Source organism: Metopolophium dirhodum, chromosome 6 (genome assembly GCF_019925205.1).
Source record: "Metopolophium dirhodum isolate CAU chromosome 6, ASM1992520v1, whole genome shotgun sequence".
Lineage (NCBI taxonomy): Eukaryota > Metazoa > Arthropoda > Insecta > Hemiptera > Aphididae > Metopolophium > Metopolophium dirhodum.
Genome location: NC_083565.1, coordinates 12,186,656 through 12,209,379, shown reverse-complemented (window position 1 = coordinate 12,209,379; position 22,724 = coordinate 12,186,656). Strand labels below are relative to the sequence as shown.

Genomic DNA, 22,724 nt, shown 5'->3' with positions numbered 1-22,724 from the left:
GAATGTACGATATTATTTTAACGGTACCTATCTATTACTTATTAATTTAAAGTGATGACGCTTATTATAACCACGCTAAAAATGATTAGCCTAAATATTTTGAAATTATCATTGTGTATACTGTATGTCTGTGTAGGTCAGGGCCGTCCCAAAGGTGGGTTCTAGAGGGTGTCCTACCCCCCCAAGCGTACAAAATGTATATGTCAGTTGGCACATTGATACATTAAGTATTTGAGTTGTGCAGTTGACACTCGGAAAATTATAATTTTTTATTTACAGTTTTAAATAATTTTGTATATTTGGAAGACGTCTATTGTTTAAGCGTCTCTTAAAGGTGCAGAATACGAGAAAATTAACAGTGGGCACTTAGTCCTCACCGAAATTATTGTAATGCGCCTCCGCGTGTACTCCAATAACGCTGACTGCTGAGACACTTGATTCCGATTCCCGATGAGCTTGTGAATGGAATATCCGAATATGACGCAACCAGGAATTTTGTTGGAGTAGTACAATACACTATATAGGTACTTATAGGCACACAGCGTATATTACGCTACGTACAAATATCGTATAAATGGTGTAAAGACAATATACGTATATAACTATACGTAATTACGTATACTGTATAGATAGTAGATACGCGTTTATTACGTATTAACGTATTATAGAGAATATTAAGTACGTATGTACAATAATATTATCGCGTATGAAACTATAATAGTCTCTCTTTTCTTCGAAGTAGTGTCTTTCTGAACTAGGAACGCAACACCGCTGCCACTAGTTGTTATGACTTACCCGGTTGATACGGTTAACGTCAGTTTGAGTGTGCCGTCGATTGGTTTCTTCCAGAAGACGGTTAAGGAAAATTGGTAGGTTGGGTTCGTTCAGGAATCAACACAAGTTCTTCGAGATACTACTAGTTTATTAATATGAGACGGTTTACAACATAACTATTATATATACTTACATTAATTAATGTATCATTATTCATTAAACGTATTATAACTTCGACGTGTAACACTCGACTGACGTCGCATTGTTAGACATAATTTCGCGACGGCGGTCGACATACACTACGTAAGCAAAAACTACTACTTAAAAACAGGGGTTCATACCACCTTTTTATCAACAACTGTAGTACTGGTATCCAGTTTCCTTAATTTTTAACTTCTGGTAACTTTTATTCGACTTCACACTAATAAAAGAATAATTATTATTTATTATCAATATTTACATAATTAATATAAAAACAATTAAGTGTCTAACCTGTCGGTCAACGCTGGATTCTTATAAGGTGATACAGTTATCATTAATTTGTGCCATGGGTCACAAAAAGGATTATATGAATTAAAATATAAGTGAACATAACATTTAAGTTCTTCAGGTAATACACAATCACCAAATACACATGGAATAATTTTAGGTAACCGTTTTTCTATAACAAATAATACTGAGCATTACGATTTAAACATAACTAATGTAAAAAAAATTCCTAACCTTACCAATGGCTAACGACTGTATATAATTTACAATAAATCTATTCCAAGGGGTGTTTGAAAAATTATTTGAAACTATAATAATTAACCAATTACAGCGATCAGATATCAATTTTATTATGGACTGATACTCGAACATAACACCTGGTCTTAAATCTCGATCTTTTAAGCATAGCTGAAAAACATAAAACATAATTAGTAAACCTGTTGAACTTAAAATAGGCTTGTATTGATTTAAAAGTATTACAAATATACTGCTTTTTAGGGATTATGTAGAGAAAATTTCATGTTGATGTTGTACATGTGAAAAATATTTTTTTAATTTTAAAGCGTTTGTAGATTATAGATGTGTTTGGAACAATATCAACCGATTTAAATAATTAATAAACTATAATATTTAGTTAGTACACCGGAGTAAGAAGTTAACATAATGAAAAGTATTTATGAAACAATTTAGTCCTAAAACCAGAAGAAAATTGTTGTTCAGAAATAAACGTAGGATTTAAAAAATTTATATCTACTCACACAATAATCAAGCACTGTAATTCACAATCAAATATTCTTAACAACATTTAAATAGGATCATTTTGAGTAATTATAATTAATTTTTTTAGTCAATTATGCTGAATTGTTTAAAAGAAATTAACCAAATGAAACATTTAAAAGTTAAAAAAAAAAATTGCAAGATAATATGCTATTCATTTTATAAAACTAAATAGTATTTTTGAAATGTAAATAACTTACATAGAAAGAATATACAATTATCATCAATTGGTATTTTATACTTTGAAAATATACTGATATAAATATACATGATCTTGAAGTTTACATTCAGACTAATATAAGCTTGTTTTTTTTATATTTAATCATAAGAAGCCTTAAATATAATATATTTTATCTTCAGACAAAAAAAAGGTGGATAAGTGGATGTCGCTCTGCTGTACAGTAGGTTACAAGTGGGTCACTGTAATGGATGGTGTTAAATTTGAATTCAATGATATAATATCATTGTATAAGAAAAACGATTCTGAGCGAAAACGGTCAGTCAGCCTATGATTTTACCAAGTATATTTGATGATATTATTGTGAATAAAGTAATTTATATACAACCTATTTACTCGGAGCCTTGTTTTAAATTTTCAAGCCATAAAAGTTAAACATTTTATACATTTTTAACCACAAAATAATTAATAAATTATAAATTTGATAAATGTTGTCAAAATTTGAACTTTAAATGCTTATAAAAAAAAATTGTGCCTATGTATTTTTAATATTTTTCAACTGCTATTAGAACGATATATCAGGAGCCTTATATTAAATTTTCACGCTTTTTTACCCAACAAATAAAAATTTATTGATATTTATAGAAAAAAAAACTAAAAAAATTGAAAACTGACAATGTCCGTAAACAGCTCAAAAAGAGTCAAAATATTTTCAATATTTTATGGTGTATAGAAAATGCTAATATAAACATTCAGTTAAATTTTTCAAGTATCTACAGTCATTCGATTTTTAATTACAATAAAATAAGAAAATTGTTACATGAGAAATCGAGTAAATATCAAATGTAAAAATATAAATTTCAGACGCTCATAAAAATTTAATTTAAGTTTCTTCTAGACATTTTTTTTTTGATAAAGGTAGACAAACTTATGAGTAATCTTATATTACATTTTCAAATCTTAGATTTAAAAAGAAAAAATTTTATGAATTCTCAACTCAAAATAATTTGCTATTTTTCGTGATTTTTCCGTATTTTGTCAAAATTTGAACTTTAAATGCTTATAATTAAAAACTGTGACTAAGGATTTTTAATTTTTTTCATCTGCCTTTAAAACAATAACCTAGGAGCCTTCTATTAATTTTTCAAGCTTTTTTAATCAACAGATAAAATTTTATTGATATTTATAGAAAAAAAAACTAAAAAAATTGAAAACTGACAATAACCGTAAACAGCTCAAAAAGAGTCAAAATATTTTGTAAATTGTATGGTATATAGAAAATGATAATATAAACATTCAGTCAAAATTTCATGTCCCTACGGTCATTTGTTTTAGAGTTACACCAAAAACCAAAATCGATTTTCTCGAAAACAGATTTTGCGTAAAAATTCCCGTTTTTTCCTTAATTTTTCTTTTGTTTTTCACGTCGCTTGTGAAAACTACTGGGAAATTTTTACTTTTGACCCCCCAAAGTAACAACTAGATTTTTTTTTATTTTTTTTAGATTCTGAGCGAAGCGATGAATGTTGATTCTACAATGATGTGTGTTTTTTTTTTTATTTTTTTATTTTTTTTTATTTTTTTTTTTATTTTTGTGTCTGTCATCACCTTTTAGGACAGTAAAAGTGCTTGGATTTTCTTCAATAGTAACTTTTCTGATAGGAAAGTGAATCTAGTTGGTACTTTGGGGGGTCAAAAGTAAAAATTTCCCAGTAGTTTTCACAAGCGACGTGAAAAACAAAAGAAAAATTAAGGAAAAAACGGGAATTTTTACGCAAAATCTGTTTTCGAGAAAATCGATTTTGGTTTTTGGTGTAACTCTAAAACAAATGACCGTAGGGACATGAAATTTTGACTGAATGTTTATATTAGCATTTTCTATGCACCATACAATTTACAAAATATTTTGACTCTTTTTGAGCTGTTTACGGCTATTGTCAGTTTTCAATTTTTTTAGTTTTTTTTTCTATAAATATCAATAAAATTTTATCTGTTGATTAAAAAAGCTTGAAAAATTAATAGAAGGCTCCTAGGTTATTGTTTTAAAGGCAGATGAAAAAAATTAAAAATCCTTAGTCACAGTTTTTAATTATAAGCATTTAAAGTTCAAATTTTGACAAAATACGGAAAAATCACGAAAAATAGCAAATTATTTTGATGAGAATTCATAAAAAATTTTCTTTTTAAATCTAAGATTTGAAAATGTAATATAAGATTACTCATAAGTTTGTCTACCTTTATCAAAAAAAAAATGTCTAGAAGAAACTTAAATTAAATTTTTATGAGCGTCTGAAATTTATATTTTTACAACATTTGATATTTATTCGATTTCTCATGTAACAATTTTCTTATTTTATTGTAATTAAAAAACGAATGACTGTAGATACTTGAAAATTTCACTGAATGTTATATTAGCATTTTCTATACACCATAAAATGTTGAAAATATTTTGACTCTTTTTGAGCTGTTTACGGACATTGTCAGTTTTTAATTTTTTTAGTTTTTTTTCTATAAATATCAATAAATTTTTATTTGTTGGGTAAAAAAGCGTGAAAATTTAATATAATGCTCCTGATATATCGTTCTAATAGCAGTTGAAAAATATTAAAAATATATAGGCACACTTTTTTTTTATAAGCATTTAAAGTTCAAATTTTGACAACATTTATCAAATTTATAATTTATTAATTATTTTGGAGTTAAAAATTTATAAATTTTTAACTTTTATGGCTAAGGATTGAAAATTTAAAACAAGGCTCCACGTAAATAGGTTATATATAAATTACTTTATTCACAATAATATCATCAAATATACTTGGTAATACCATAGGCTGACTGACCGTTTTCGCTCAGAATCGTTTTTCTTATACAATGATATTATATCATTGAATTCAAATTTAACACCATCCATTACAGTGACCCACTTGTAACCTACCGTACAGCAGAGTGACATCCACTTATCCACCTTTTTTTTTTATTTTTCCTATCAGAAAAGTTACTATTGAAGAAAATCCAAGCACTTTTACTGTCCTAAAAGGTGATGACAGACACAAAAATAAAAAAAAATAAAAAAAAAAACACACATCATTGTAGAATCAATACATTCATCGCTTCACTCAGAATCTAAAATGACATATAAATGACGTAAATGACAATTACATACATTGGGGATATGCAACATAACTATTACTGAAGTAATGATTTATATGATAAGCAGGGCTGGAAGTAAGTCACTTTAAGTCACATATTTAGAAAAAAACTCACTTATTTTCAAAATGTACCAACATTTAAATTACTTTTTACAAGTACAAAAATAAATGCCTTTGTAATTTTATATTTTTATACTGATTCTATTGTGTTTAAAAAATTTGGCATTTTCATTATTATTAAATCAATTAATATAAAGAAAGTCCCTAAACAATGATCTTGAGTATTATTCTATATTATAGACATTATTAATTTAAGTAGGTAATAATTATTTGTTATTAAAATTTGTGTTTTTTATAATAATTATTTTCTGTAATTTTCCTATAAAAACTAAGTAAGTTAGAATCAATTAAATTATCTGTAGGGATTCAAAGACAATTTTTTAATAACAGTAAGGTGTTATGAAACAAATTTATGCAGGTCACTTTTATGATTAAATTCAGTCACTTAAAGTCACTTTTTTAAATACCTTTAACCTCTCCCAGCTCTAGATATGAAAAAATATGCTTTTAAATAAATTATTATTACCTTCAACTTGTAATCAGTTTCTAATTTTTCTACTACAGCGGCAGCTGATTGCATATCTGCATTATCATAAAGCAAAAATGCATCATATCTTGTAAGAGGAAGACCATTGTTTGATGAATTTATATCATCTAAAAGCCATTTAAAACAATCATAATTTTTTTTTTCTTACTAGTATAGTTTAAATAAAACTCACCTAAAGTAATGAAATTGATGTCAAAATCGTTCGGTACTACTGGAGTTGGATTTGCTAAAGAACATTGTTTTTTAAAATATATAACATCAGAAACTAGAAACATAAATACATAACAATATTAATGTCTAGCCAATGAATACAAGGTCTTATATGAATGTAATATGTGTAAATAATACTCACTAAATAATTCTTTGGTATCTTCCACAACATCATACCTGTCTATTCGTTCTAAACACCGTGTAAAATGTGCTATATTAGTTTTTGCTTCACAAAACTGGAATATTTTACCAATTGGGTTAGTTGGATCACATCCTGATGGTATTGTATAATTCAAAAGTGTGCACAATCCTCTCCAATCCCTATAAACGGTTTAATTTATACAAAACGACTATTAAGCTTAGGTATTTTACTTCTACTAGAATCTTAAAAGTGTCAATGTCAAGCAGGTACCCGGTACCCGCAGAACATTGATATTGAAATACTACCCTCCTAATTTTTCGAATTTCAATATATAAGAATTCTAATATGCATATAAACTCAGTAAGAACCTAAAAAAAAGTGTTGTGATACTAGTATACTACAGCAAATCTAGGAAAAAAGCCCTGTTCCAAGTAAATTCTCATTTTTTTTTATGATTCACTTAATTAAATATAATTGTTCGATATTTAAAGTGGACTGTATACTTTTATTTTATTATATTATACACAATAATAATTTTCGATGGACGGTTGTACAACGTTCGAGAGACTTCGAATGACAAAATAATCGCAAACACATTATTGTCATTACGATCGCCAGGCGAATAAATGTTATCGCGGGTCGTGACAGTGGAGATAATACAATTTATTTCAGTTATAATAGGTACCTACCTAACCGCCCACCTTGAAATAATAATTTAAAGTATTTCAATAATTACAATAATAAATAATTATACAATTTTTGCTATTCAATATCAGAACATAAATATAAATATAAATACAAAAAATAAAAATAATAATAATAATATTTAATTATGATTGCCTTCAAAGGGCAAAGGACATATTAATCGGACTGCTCGTTTTTTATTGATCATTTGAGGTTGAAATAGTTGCCACACGAATGACTCCGTCACTTCCGACATGCACTTCTTCAACTCGTCCTATTTTCCAGCGCAAAGGGGTAAGATTGTCATCACGCAGGAGTACAACAGTGCCAATTCGAAGCCTAGGTCCTCTGTCATTTTCCCACTTATTTCGCTGTTGTAGTTGCACAAAATAATCTTTAGACCAGCGGCGCCAAAATTCTTGAAATAAATTACTCACTCTTCTCCACCTCGTTAATTTATTGAGAGGTGTTGTCGTGAAATCAGGTTCTAGCAAAGAGACTAAGAGCTTCCCACCAGAAAATGACCGGGAGTAAGTACAGAAAGATCAGATGGATCAGATGATAAAGGAGTCAACGTGCGTGAATTTAAGCACGCTTTTATTTGAGCAAGCACAGTGTTTAGTTCCTCGTAGGTTAGAATAGCGTTTCCCAATAATTTATTTAAGTGAGTTTTTACTGATTTAATGGCCGCTTCCCATAGACCGCCAAAATGAGGGGATCTAGGAGGGATGAAATGCCAACGTATTCCAAGTTCTGCCGTTAATTTTTGGATTTCGGAATCTAACGTGTCTGATAAAAATAATTTTTTAAGTTCCTGTAACTTGCGATTAGCACCCACGAAATTTGTGGCATTATCTGAGTAAATGTCTGAGCCTGCTGCAAAATCGTCTCAATCCATTTAAAAAACATTCAGTTGATAAATCACTAGCTAATTCTATATGTATTGCTTTGGTCGCGAAACATACAAATATACATATATAGCCTTTGGTTATAGGAGCTTTGCGTTGTAAACTAGATTTTACCATAAAAGGGCCACCATAATCAATTCCGCATATTTTAAAAGGACGACTTGGATTTACGCGTTCCTTTGGCAGATTACCCATTAATGGTTGAACTATTGTTGGTTTTATTCGGAAGCACTTAATGCACTGATGTACAGTTTTTCTGGCTATATTCCTGCCGTTAATAGGCCAATATTGTTCTCTAAATGATGATAAAATCGTTTGCGGACCCACATGCAGTAATCGTATGTGCTCATAATGAAATAGTAAGGTCGTTAAATTACTCGTCGCAGGTAGTAGTATTGGGTTCCGCTGAAATACGCTTATCGATGTGGCATTATTTAATCGGCCGCCTACTCTAATTACACCATTATCGTCTACGAACGGCTTAAAATATTTTAATTTACTTTTCGCGGAGACCTGTATTTTTGCAAATCTTTTATTTCCTGACTCCAAGTATAGTTTTGAACTATTTTAATTAATACAACCGATGTGTTTCGCAGCTCGTCCGCTTGGATTGGTCCTATGATTCGATTTTTGCATTTTAACGTATTTATTTTGTTTTAAAACGTAGACAGAGAGAAACAATTCTCAACAATTTCGAAAATGAAGAATATTTTTCTATAATTGAGTTTTCTATTTGAACACTAAATATTTGAGTACACCGTTAGGCTTCTAAAATTTCTTGAGACACGTCGATTTTTCGTTCAATGCTTTTCGGCCACATTTCCTTTTTTAATTTCAACCAAATAGGACCCTCCCACCATAATAAGTTATTGCTTATATCATTTGGTGTGCAACCGCGCGATATTACGCGATATGAACGTGATACCATTCAGAGACGGTGGGCAACAAATGTTTTTCATTTTGCTGACGAGGATTTAATCCACGCGAGTGTGACCGTTGAGTCAGTCCAGAAATATTTTTCATATACTTGAATATTTAATTTTGTTATAATTTTTTTTGTAAGTCGGGCAAGTAATTGTGCACCACACAATTCTAATCGAGGTAACGATATAGTTTTTAAGGGAGCCACTCGAGATTTAGCACATATTAATCGGACAGTGCATACTTGATCTTCATTTATTGTTCTTAAATATAAACATGCACCATAAGCTACAATTGATGCATCCGAAAATCCGTGTATTTCTAATCGATGTATATTACCAGAACCCATAATGAATGTACCGTGGTATTTTTAAATTATTTAATAAATGAAGATTGGACATATATTTTTGCCATTCATGTAATAGATTTTTTGGAAGTTCGCTGTCCCAGTCTAATTTAATTTGCCATATTTTTTGCATAAATAATTTATACAATGTGACTACTGGTACTATTAACCCGAGCGGGTCAAATATAGACACGATTTTCGACAGAATAATCCGTTTGGTTAATTTATTTTCACTATTGTCTACCGTTTGAATATTATATTGGTAGGTGTCGCTTTGCGTATTCCATATTAATCCTAAGATTTTAGTTACGTCATTCTTCAAATCTAAAACTAACAATTGAGTATCATCTTCATTTGGCATATCATTTAGAAATTCCTTATCATTGGATACCCATTTACGAAGTTCAAAGCCAGCTTGACGGGTTACTTTTATTAAATCATTTCGTAACTGTAATGCTTTTTCCTTTGTAGATGCACCACCTAGGTAGTCGTCGACACAAAAGTCTGTGACAATTGCTTCGCAGGCCACGGGGTAATTGTTTGATTGTTCATTTGCCAACTTATTTAGGCAACCTGTCGCCAAATAGGATGCTGGGGTCGTGCCGTATGTGACAGTTTTTAATCTATAAGTTAGTAGTGGTTGATTTGGATTTTCACGCCAAAATATTTTTTGATAATTACTATGTTCTGCGTTAACCCAGATCTGTCTATACATTTTAGTAATGTCGGCAGATAAAGCGTACTTATGTGTTCGAAATCTTGCTAAAATGCATACTAATTCTTGTTGGACCGTTGGACCCTTCAATAACACTTCGTTTAAACTCAACCCGTTAGATGTTCGTCACGAACCGTCGAATACCACGCGTAATTTTGTGCTTACACTGTCTAACTTTTCGACAGCATGATGCGGAAGAAAATATTCATTAGTGTTATTTTCGTGTTCAGTATCAACCAATTCCATATGCCCTAATGATGCATATTCCTGCATAAAATGTATATATTGAGCATAGAGATGCGGATTCTTAATGAAACGCTTTTCTAATAGTTTAAATCGGCGCAGCGCGGCGCTATGCGAATCTCCCAAGCTGACGTCTAAGTCGCGAAACGGCAATTTCACCTCGAACCATCCGTGAATATCGCGTATAACAGATTTTTCAAAATGGTCTTTACATTTAATTTCATCTGATGTATAATGTTGTCCGATAAACAGTCTTCTAATTCCCAAAATTTAGATATTTTTTCACCCACACTGATATCATTCTCTAAATTATTGAACGCGAGCATAGCAATTTTTGTATTTGAATCAGTCGCAAATTGTTTATTGACTGTACGACCACATACAACCCATCCTAGCTGCGTTTTTTGAAATATAAATTTATGCGGATCATACTTAATTTGTTCCTGACACAATAAATCAAAAAATACACCCGCGCCTAATATCATATCTATTTTTTGTGGCTGCGTAAATAGTGGGTCAGCGAGTTCAATGCCCTCGGGTACTTTAAGATTGCGCAGGTAGATCAGTTTTATAGGGATATCGCATGTTAGTTTTGATAATACTAAGCAATTAATTTCATTTTGATAATCACTTATTCGAGACGTTAGCTTAATAATTATTGCCGTACGAGCAATGTGTGACGATAATTGTATTCCCGATATCGAACAATTAACCTTTTCTCGTTTAATACGTAAAACTTGAGCCATATCTTCGCTTACAAAATTACTCTGCGACCTAGAGTCCAACAGTGCACCACATATAACAGGTAAACCGTTGTTATCGATAACGCGTACCATGGCTGTCGGCAATATTATTTGGTCATTAATATTATGATATGCGTGTGCTGTTACAGTAGTATTAGGTTCAGAATCAACGTTCGTTTTTACTTTGTTTTCTTTATTATTTGATTCATGAACTATTTTTACTTAATGTAACAATGCATTGTGCGGTTTATTGCATTTAAAACAATTTTTAAATTTGCATTTTTGTCCAAATGTATTCGTAGACAAATTTTGCATAAATTTAATTCTGTAACCTTTCGAATTCGTTGAGGAACTGTCATATCCAAAAACGTCGGACATTTGTACACGGTATGTGATTGTTTACAAACAAAACATTTTATATCGACAGCGGAAAAATACGACAATGTAGCACGCATTTTATTTTGATTATTATTATTACCTTTTTTGATAGTAGTAGACTGAGGGGGAACATTAATCTGCATTGCTGACTCAACAGCTTCTAAAATTGGACACCTTTTTTGGAAAAATGTTATCAACAAGTCTATTGATGCTACACTGGTTTTGGGGGCTTCCATTACCCATTCAGTTAATGTACTCGAATCCAGCTTCGTAGTGATTACATGTATCAGCAGCGATCCCCACGACTTTGGAGTTTGATCCAATGTTTCTAATGCGTTCATGTGAGCAGTTACCGAATCGGTTAATTGACGTAATTTGATTGAAGATTCACCGGAAATCGCCTCGAGGTCACATATAGCTTTTGTATGCGCTTGCGCTAAAACTTTTTTATTGCTGTATCTTGCTGTCAATGTTTTCCATGCAGTATCATAATTTTTCGCAGTCGTTTCTAATGATTGTATAACATTGGCAGCTGTACCGGCTATGGACGATCTTAAATAGAAAAACTTTTGAATTGGTGATAACGAGTTATTCATATGAACAAGGGCCATAAACATATCATTAAATGCAGACCAATCTTTGTAATCGCCCGAAAATACCGGTATATTTATTGTTTTACAAGGTTAGGTTAGGTTAGGTTAGGTTAGTTTTACAATTGACGACTTTGGCATATTACTGTCACTGCAGCTCGACAATCTTTTCGTATTGATTTTTCCATCATCTTCGATGTAATACTCATTATTACGTACCATAATATTGTTCGATTTATTAATTATTTTTTCACACTGATACAGCTTGAAAATATAATTCTTCGAACTCGCTTCTGTATGCTTCTGTGTTCTTCACTTAATTCAGGCGCTCCTTCTTCGATCTCTGATTGTGTTTGTTCAAACTCACGCCATACTTCTTCTAATTTATCTCTCCTTGCTTTAATTATTACGCTATCAATGTTCTCTGAGTTGACCTAGGTAGAATTCATCGTTCTAGTTAGTTTGCCCTTTAAAACACCACGACGGATTATGTCGATTATGAGCTCCGCGTTATCTGGCATTTTTACGATAGACTAAATATATATTATAATATACCTTAACGCAACTCACTAGACTCTAATCTTAATTTATTGTTGGAAAATACGCTACTCAAACCTAATTTTCGCAACACTGTACTTATTCAGGAATGGAATTTATTTAGGATTTCTAATTGGTCAATTATAAGAAACCTCTTACCTCTTTATATTTTCGATGTATTCACAATAATTATTCCTCTGAACGATTTTACAATACTGGTTGCCGGTTGGTACCTCCTTGAGTTGGCTTTTGAACAGCACACCAATGTTAGACACCACTCTATGCTAACGCGAATGCTGATACTGTTCTGGTCTCTGAATGACTGCACCTCGAATGATCATTACTGATGACAAATACACTAAAAATCCGGTCGAATGAACCAAAACGTTCAATATTTAAAGTGGACTGTATACTTTTATTTTATTATATTATACACAATAATGATTTTCGATGGACGGTAGTACAACGTTCGATAGACTACGAATGACAAAATGATCGGCAAACACGTCATTATTGTCGTTACGATCGCCAGGCGAATAAATGTTATCGCGGGTCGTGACAGTCGAGATAATACAATTTATTACAGTTATTATAGGTACCTACCTAACAATAATCATAATATAATCATTACAATTATCCATGTAAACATTCTTTAACATAATACTTAACTTGTTTTAAATATTATTTATTATGTTTTTATTGAAATTAAGATTAAAGATTTTTTAGTTAACGTACAGTTTTTACAAAAATAAAAAAAATAAATATGAACAAAAGCTAAAAAATATGTGCTAAAATTAATAATTTTATATTCGAAGGTAACTAATGAAAAATAAAAAAAACGGTGGGGGGGGGGGTGGGTGGAATGTCCGGATACCTTTTAATATCGGAGCTTTTTTTCCCGAATACCACTATTACAGCCATCAAATATTTTTCAACCCAACAACTTATCGCTGATAGTTAACTCATTACGCGTTTTAAATTTTCATTTCAACCCAGTTGAAGACTTTTTTATAAAAAAAATTAGGAATTTTTAAAATCGTGATATACCTGGGTAATTTTTCGGTTGATGGAATGACTTTTGTGGCATTCAACATGCACGACAATAGTTCCCTGGTCGGCATACGGAGAACGGATATCGATGTATTGGCAAAGTCTTCCGATACGGTCGAACATGACGTAGGATCCATTATAGCATGCGAAAAAAATGTTCGTCCCGAGATGTGTAAACAACGAAAGTCCGTCGAGCTGGTAAACAATTATTGTTTCGCACTGATCTACAATAATGACTGATCGGCAAACATTGAACATCATTTTCGCAATAATAGTATAATAGCGCCGTTATCTGCTACCTGTAGCGCTAGCGGGCCGCGGCTCACCAACACGTTATCAGAATCCGATCTTTCTCTTGGCAATCGACAATTATGACGTCACGGCCCGTGGGCATGTGATAACAATTTAAAAATACGTGCGTCACCGATAATTGGTTAGTAACCTTGCCGCGGTAATTCCCATCTTTCAAATAATGAACATTATTTTCGCGACGACCTCTTCGATCACTCGTTGCCATGGCAAAGTGCAAACGCGACCGGCGTTTGATCGGTGGTTACGAAACACAGACACAATAATTAAGGACTCGTAACAATATAGTAGTATGTTATATTATTAATAATTATATCGAATTAATATGGATTCGTTCCGAGACGTTTGTCCATCGGATAGGTAGATAGGTATTCTGCACGGTATTGCTTGAAAATACGTTACACCACTGCAAATTGCAATCGTCATGTTGTGGGGTTCGAGTCCGTGTCTTGATCTGGCTGCCTACGATGAATTCGACGACGGACATTTAAATATATTAATCGTGAGCGCCGGCGACACTCGCCACTTACTACAAACGCTGGCCAAACGGTATGAACATTCGTACAAAAAGATCAGTATTTATGTATATGAACCTGTCGTCGACATGTACGCCAGACATATCCAACAAATAGCGTTGGCTCTTGAACCGATCGATCGGATTAGCTTATCGTACAAGGTACTCAATTTTTTGCACTTCCATCAAATATTAGGTATTTTATTGACATTAAGAAAAAATAAATTTTAATAAATACATTATAGGTACACACTTAAATACATGTATATAATAATAATTTGTTTTACATAAAATATAATATTATACTAATAGATAGTTAGAACATTTTAAAATTTGAGTCTTAAAAAGGACTATCTAAAAACCAATAGTTATAAAAATACTATTTTCAGAATAAAAATCCTAAAACTAATGGTTTTTAAATGAATAATCCAAATGAGTTTAATTCTATTAAGAACATTTTAAAATGAAAATAACAAATAATTCTTTCTTAATTGGCTTTTAAAGAAAAACATAGAAATCTGTTCTGGAAAGTCATTGAAAGAATGTCTATTTATAATGGATTTAGTATAATATTGTAATATTGATACGCTAAAAATATATGATAATGTTACAATTATTATTTTAAATTAAATACCTATAACTAATAGATAATATTATGATAATGATAAATTAATTACTTTTAATTATGAATTGCTTACACCAAAAATTATTTATAAAATTATTTTTCTTATTTTTTTGTGAATAAATATATTACAATAGGTATACTAAATTCATAAACACACTAAATTAAGTTCCTTTTTTCAGATTACAATTGTAATAAGAACATAATAAAAACAAGAATATTATACTTTGTATGTTAAATTTAAACTCCTATCTTTTTGACTAGCATACATATTTATAATATTATCATAAAAAGATTCAGTTTCTTTAAGTTTTTGAACCAAGGACTTTTCAATTGACAGTATTGCAAGAGAACTCAAATGTGGCTTGGAAATATTATTTCGCAAATAGGTTTTAATTTTCTTGAGACAAGATAAATGTCTTTCAACTGACACACTAGTTGATGGTATAGTTAAAATAAGAACAAATAGTTTATACGTTTCTGGTAGAACGTCTCTCAATGAAATATGTTCAAACATTTTAAGCATGTCATTAATGTGGTTTAGATTTTGATATTTTACATCACTATACAAAACCTCCAATTCTACTTTTAACTTTTTTACATCATTAAATATATTTGAGTAAGTTGATTTCAAATCATTAAAAGCATTTTCTGGAAATTGACTGGAATATTGTTTAAATTTTGTTACATCAGCTAGTTGTAAAAAAAGTAATTTATTTGTATCTTGAAATCTGATATTTAATTGCATTAGAATATTATCAATAATTTCAAAAAATAATATTTTAAAAATTGATTGATTCTTAGAGTTATTTTTTGTAGCTTTTGGAGGTTTTGTGAGTAAACCTGCTTTATTAAAAAAAATTAAAAATTCAGACTCATTCCTTTTTTTATTTATTAGATCACATGTCATACGTATTTTTTTTATGCAATATTCTATATCAAACGACTTACTTTGGAGTATATTAAATAAATTGTCAGTAAATGTGAATACATCACTAAATAACAGTGCTAAAAAAGCAAATTCAAACGATTTTATGGTTTTTAAATGACCGATAGCACCACAAATTGACTCAGATGATGAATTTGGATCTTTGCTAATAAAATCAAAAACATTTATAAACCCAAACCATTCATTAACTAATATATGTAAAATTTTTGACTTTGATGACCATCTAGTTTGAGCAAATTGAGGAATTGGTTTCCCTACAATATTATCTACAACATTTATACGCGATGTAGAATTATGGAAATATGCAGCTATACCAGTTAGATTAGCAAAAAATATCCTACATTTAGCGTTTACACTACAACCTTGTTGCAATACTAAATTTAATTTATGGGCTAAGCAATGTGTAAATAAAGCATTAGGTGCAACCTCTTTAACCCTAGCCTGTAAGTCAGTTAAATTTCCAGACATTCCACATGCCCCATCATAACATTGAGCTACTAACTTATTTTCTACATCAAATTCATGTAACACAGAAAAAATTAAATTAAATAAACCTCGAGCTATGTGATCTTCACTAATATTATGAAAACCTAGGAAACGCTCGACCAATTCGGATTTATCTGTAACATATCTTATAATAATTGAATATTGTGTTTTATGAGAAATATTTGTAGTGTTGTCAAGTTGAATAGAATAAAATGTACATTGTCTAATTTCTCTTTTAATGTGATTTACTAAAAATTCAGAAATACATGAAATTAAATCATTTTGTATGGACTTTGATGAACCCGGAAATGTGTTCTTTATACTTTTATAATGATTTTGTATTTCTTGAGAACACCTAATAATATGCATATCAAACAATTCTTTAAAGTTATCTTTATTTAATGAATTACTGCTCTCATCATTTCCATAAAATGATAGCTCTTGTTTTCCCATAAATAAAACCAAATCAATTAAGTGTTCCATAAATAAACGATTCAATCTAACATGTTCATTATAATTTTTTTTAAAGAAATTATCCATCAAATTACCATGTCCATTAATAACATCTAATACGACAAAACAATTATTTTCTAGGTTTTTCAATCCTAAATAATTATGAATATGTTCCCTAGACGACTCGTGTATTTTCATACTCCTAGACAAATTTTTGAAATCACAATACCCTACAGTATTCCATATAGACTTTGTTTGACTTATTAACAAACACGGCCAACAAAACAATTTTTGAACATAATGACTTCCGCACAACCATGAGTGTAGTTGATATAAATTTGCATTAAATGACCTACAGAATACCTTGTTATGTTTTTTGTCGGGAGATAAAACTGACAAAATAGGAGTAGGTCTACCTACTTTAAGTAAATCGTTTTTATTACTAGACTTCCAACTTAGAAATGGCGTTTCCAATAACATAACAATTGGGTCCGTTACTGGATTCATGACGAAAACTTAATTCGGATTTTCAATGTTCTTAAATTACTTAACAAATTACAAAATTAAATCAATCAATTAAACTTAAAAATGTACGATATGCAAGTAAATGACTAAATAAGAGTAATAACTAATTAGCAAACAAACAAGCAAATAGCGATACCGAGACCGACGCCGACTGGTGATTACCGAACTAATTATTTGAATGTTGGATTAAGTATTAACTAACAAAATAATAAAAGAGACAACACAGTACATTGTACATCAATCGGTCCGATGCTCCGATGATTCGGTCGATTCAGATTACACTTATTTAATATTTACATTTTACGGTAAAAAAATAAAATTACAGAAAGCCAACGGTTTTCTTTAACAGTTGGCAAGAGACGACGAAAAATGTTGCCTCTGGTTGAATTGCGCATGTGCATTTCATAATATCTTACGATCTGCGATATGAGTAGAGCAGGCCGGCGCTATCGGTCGTCGGTGCCCGCTGGTCACAGTTCGGTTACTCGGCTTCAGTGATAGATAATGATAATTGATAATAGACGTGAGGAAAGTTGGGCGATACCCCCGCAAAGTTGTGGCCTACATTGCAGACTGCAGACAGATAAAAATAAGTTCAAATAATAGATCATATTTTATTAATAATTATTAATAATATATTATCAGATTATCTATCAATTCTATCTGTACTATAAACCATATTATTGTAATTTGTAGCTGTAGGGTCTGACGGCATTCATATTTATCGTTCAACCCTTCATAGTTCGCGACCTAAGGTTTCTAAGGTACAAACTTAAGTCTAAAATGATGGGCGAGTAGGCGACTGCCTCATGTCCGGTGTCTTGTACGTCCCGTGGGCTGTGGCGAATGACGACTTGCCTGCATTGCATATTTGTATTTGTGCATATTTGCATTTTGCATTAGTCATTCATTACCCACATAATTCCTGCATTTCTTATCGGCCTAATTTATTTACTATTTAAACTTCATGCTTCAAAATAGAATTTTTTTTCAAAAATTAAATCATAAATTAGGTAAAAATTGTTTAAGTTCTAGATATTGATGAACTGAGAAGTATATTAATTAAAAGCATTATTTACTTCAGGCGCTTCACTTGTTTCACTACCAATCACCAAAGCCGCTATTGAATTTACCATTGAAATTGTAGAGAACTTGTATTATACATTTTAATAAATGAATAATGATTATGTTAATATTAAAATAAGGTAATAAACACGTCTGCAGTGGTGGATCCTGTGGAGGGGGGGGGGGGCAAAGGGGGTATTTGCCCCCCTCCCCAAATCGCCGTAGTTTTCCTATGTTATACACTGTGTTTAGCCAATTGTTGTACTTTCTCCCCCTCCCATGACCCCCCCCCCCAAAAAAATTGTATATTTTTCTGTGTTTATAATATTTTAATACAATTTTTCAGGTACGTACTTGGATGGAACTTTATGGTAATACTCTTGTAAAGCCAAATACAAACAGTTATCTAATCAAAAAATCAGCCCAACTTATAGATATCATTACTGACGAAACAGCTAGACAGCACTGTTTACCCATTGTACAATTAGATGCACTTAAATACAAAGAAAAGGACACTATTGAAACCATATTTAAATATTGGAAAAATAATAATGGTTTCAACATAACAACAATGTGGGATAAGAGAGTACGAAACCATTTGGGAACAAGGTATGATCACCGAAACAATGTGTTTGATTGGGATTTACATATGACTCTTCATTATATCGATGGAGGTACCAGAATCACAAATCGAGAGTACACTTATTGGCGAGATACTGGTGTAGCTTACACATTCTTAGAGACGGATTGTACTGAACCTAACTATACATTTGCTTTAGCCCTATTGAAAGATGGGGACAAAATAACTGCGATGGACTATTTCGGAGACATTATAAATGGTCCTTTTCCATCTTTTGGCTTAGACTGTGAAGACGATGATATGTTGAAGATGGGTAACATGCAACCACTAAAACGTTCTGTGGACTTGACAGAGAGAAATTTAACAAGAATGTTCTATGAAATAGAAAACCAAATGCCTTACAAGCACAGAGGTAAAACGGATAATCTCGGAGTAATTATAACCGAACTGCCGAATGTGAAAATCCAAAAAGTACAAACTCTATCACCTCAAGTTAAAGTTATGTCTGAACATTACTCTAGTATTAATGTTAGTGATGTGGAGATCCACTTTATTCCTCGCACAGCTATGTCAGATTACCCTACATTTGATAGATATAAACAGTTTTTTGATGTAATGTATTGTGGTCATATGTATTTTGAAAAAATGAACTTTCATATAACATCTATGATTAAAGATGGAGGCATAGTTTTAATGGAAACTCGAAAATTTATTGTGAACTATAAGCAAAAGCAACACGATGAATTCAAACAGAAATTAATAGATTTAATGAAAAATTGTAAATGTGTGTCGTCAACAGAGGATATTGATGTAATTAAGAATGCTGTAATTAAATTTAATAAACAGCATTGAGTTATAATAATAGTGTTTTATTTGTAACAATAAATAAGCTGACATTAATTTTTGAATCTATAATCCACAATATAGTAAGATAAAATACTTTGTTACCAGAATTTTGGTTTATATTTAATTTTCAAAGCTTGAAAAATACTACTGAAGATTATAATACTATCGAGTATTGTTTTATTGTTTAATAGCTTTTGGTTCTTCCTTGTTGGACGTTCCAGAAAGTAGACTCTTGATGCGTGCTATAGCTCTACCAGGATTCAAACCCTATAATAAACATTTAATAATTAAAAATAAATAATAAATGAATTTATATATGAATATACAAACCTTTGGGCATGTTTTGGTACAATTCATAATAGTGTGGCAACGAAAAACTGAAAAAGGATCTTTCATTTTATCTAAACGTTCAGCTGTAGCTTTATCTCTGGAGTCAATAATCCAACGATACGCCTGAAATTAAAAAATTTAGTTATTAATTTATGTTATAGATTAATTTTTTTAAATTGAAAAATATTTAGATTACAATAACATTTATCAACCTTTAAGTTGTGCATAAGTGTGTGTAATTTATCATTGAAAACTAAAGTTGGTATGTAGGGGGGATGTCTTGGTTGGGATGTATACAAAAGTTGAGAGCCACTGAACTAAAATATATATATGGAAAATGTAGATCAATCAGATTAATGATGGGAGGGGGATAGTAGAATTCTACATAAGGACTGGTTTACACAGACATCTAATCAATTCAAACGTGACATATATAATTATATTTACATACATCAATATCATGGTCTTAATACTAGTGACGGATATATCCTAGTTTTGAGGAGGGGTCCACCAATAACCCCCCTCCCACAATATCCGCCACTACTTAATACAACTTCATTAGTTGAACACAAACAAGTTTAAACAAATACATTTTAATATACAAGTCCACTTTCAAACTTAAAATACATATTTGTTGAAAATTAAAATTTTTATTTAAACTCAATTTATATTCTCACATAATCAACATGTTATTTTCCTGACAGTTTTTCTCAGAGAGTTAAAAGGATATTTTTAAAGTGTGTAACAAACTGATAACATTCAATAAGCAATTCATAATCATCCAAATTATTTTTGTACCTTAATCAATAAATTTATTACACCTATATACGGCTGTACATCAATTGTTGTAATGATTGATGCATGTTTTTTGCCAAAGGTTGCACTGTTTTATTATGCAAATCGAAAATATCCTTTAATTTACTAAAAATAATCACGTCAAAGAGTAAATAAATCACTGATTCATGGGCTGATACTACGATATGATACGTACATAAATAGATAAATAAGTGTATTAATGATAGTCGCAATAACTCACAAGTTCATACTCTAGATTCAATTTAAATATAATTATACCTGCATAAGAACTGCCGGTCCAAGATATTTCTCTGAGTTCCACCAGTATGAAGGGCATGATGTGGAACAACATGCGCACAAAATACATTCATACAAACCATCCTAAAATATATAACATATATTAGATTAAAAACATATTTAAATATAGTTGTAATTAATGGCTTACAAGTTTCTCTCTATCATATGTATGTTGCAAATGTTCTTTATTGTTGATAGGTGTTACATCGGTATGTAACCATGGTTCAATGGAAGCATACTGTTTGTAAAACAATTTCATGTCTGGCACTAAGTCCTTGACAACATACATATGTGGTAATGGATATATTTTCAATGGCTTTGACAAATCAGTATTCACTCCACTGAATAGCATAATAAATATACATCAATTACACTATGCAACTATAAAATAAATCAATTCGAGCAATTTAAAAATATAAATTACAAACCTAATACAGGCTAATGTATTGACTCCCCCAATGTTCATAGCGCAAGAACCACAAATACCTTCGCGGCAAGAACGTCTAAATGTCAATGTTGAATCTTCAGAGTTCTTGATTTTGATCAATACATCCAAAACCATAGGTCCACAGCTGCAAGTATTAATACGGTTCATTTTATTCCACATTATTTAAATGATACAGTACTTACGAACTCAGATCAACCTTGTAATCTTGCATTTTCGGCTTCACTTCGGGAGTTTCTGGATTCCATCTATATACTTGAACGGTTTTGATTCTTGGTGTTTTATCTACAGCCGCCCCATCACTAGCTGCTAGAGCAGTTGATATATGAATCTGCTTAATTTGCTGCAAATAAATTACTTACAAGGTGAAATTACACAATATTACATCATAGTAATAAAAAAATTGTACTGACCTGTGTGAAGGGTTGTTTTAGCAAACGTATGGCAGACGTTTCCACTAAACCTAAGCCAGCCATAATGGTTATTATAATCGAAATTATAAATTCAACAAAATTATTTGTATTCAGAATAGGAAAAAGAAAATGAACTACCTATGATATTTAGGCTTAGCAGTTCAGTTGGGTATTGGAACTTGGGACGATAGAAATGAAATTTTCTGATTACAAACATATGATTATAATTATTGATAGTTGTTGTCATTTAAAATCCAGTGTAGCCATTATATCGATCCTAAATTTCTATGTTATCACTATTACTTTTGCTTTCCAACCACAGAATAAAGATAGTACCATAATTATAGTACACGGCTTTAGATGGACAGTATCTAAAGCCGTGCTTTTTAACTTGGGAAAATAGATATTACAAATGGCCTATACGTTCTATAATATCTATTTTTGGGCCGAGGTCGTGATGCTGAGGATATGGGGGTCGTTCTCCGACAGACATAAATTTCGACTTCACTCATAAGTCATAGTACAATATATTATGCTCATAGACATAATCATGACTAATTAATAAACTTTAGTCATTAGCTATGGGCATAATAATATAACATGATTATAACTCACTATCTACTTAGAAATAGTACCTAGTACGAGTAGTACTAG

The 22,724-nt window shown here is 30.9% G+C and overlaps 3 protein-coding genes across 5 annotated transcripts; 1 reads left to right on the top strand and 2 right to left on the bottom strand.

Annotated features, from left to right (window-relative positions):
• Positions 1 to 901: 901 nt before the first annotated feature.
• Positions 902 to 13,971, bottom strand: LOC132947912 (myeloid differentiation primary response protein MyD88-like). The gene is given in 8 exon segments (XM_061018173.1): positions 902 to 1,152; positions 1,154 to 1,195; positions 1,267 to 1,435; positions 1,503 to 1,671; positions 5,954 to 6,081; positions 6,147 to 6,239; positions 6,327 to 6,505; positions 13,439 to 13,971. Coding segments are annotated over 8 exon segments (963 nt in total). The 5' UTR covers positions 13,579 to 13,971; the 3' UTR covers positions 902 to 1,109.
• On the top strand, positions 11,141 to 19,806 carry LOC132947909 (dynein axonemal assembly factor 3 homolog). 3 transcript variants are annotated; one of them, XM_061018170.1, is made up of 2 exons: positions 11,141 to 11,273; positions 18,711 to 19,806. In XM_061018170.1, exon 2 carries the CDS (start codon positions 18,723 to 18,725, stop codon positions 19,794 to 19,796), a length of 1,074 nt encoding a protein of 357 aa, XP_060874153.1. In that variant the 5' UTR covers positions 11,141 to 11,273; positions 18,711 to 18,722; the 3' UTR covers positions 19,797 to 19,806. The 3 variants fall into 3 exon arrangements, with proteins under 3 accessions (XP_060874153.1, XP_060874154.1, XP_060874152.1); XM_061018171.1 differs by lacking the exon at positions 11,141 to 11,273 and adding an exon at positions 14,161 to 14,299; XM_061018169.1 differs by lacking the exon at positions 11,141 to 11,273 and adding an exon at positions 14,175 to 14,426.
• On the bottom strand, positions 19,793 to 22,263 carry LOC132947913 (succinate dehydrogenase [ubiquinone] iron-sulfur subunit-like). Its single transcript, XM_061018174.1, has 7 exons — positions 22,071 to 22,263; positions 21,843 to 22,000; positions 21,641 to 21,784; positions 21,361 to 21,553; positions 21,195 to 21,296; positions 20,121 to 20,243; positions 19,793 to 20,057 (listed from the first exon to the last, which is right to left on the bottom strand). Exons 1-7 carry the CDS (start codon positions 22,131 to 22,133, stop codon positions 19,968 to 19,970), a joined length of 873 nt encoding a protein of 290 aa, XP_060874157.1. The 5' UTR covers positions 22,134 to 22,263; the 3' UTR covers positions 19,793 to 19,967.
• Between the last annotated feature and the right edge of the window lie 461 nt (positions 22,264 to 22,724).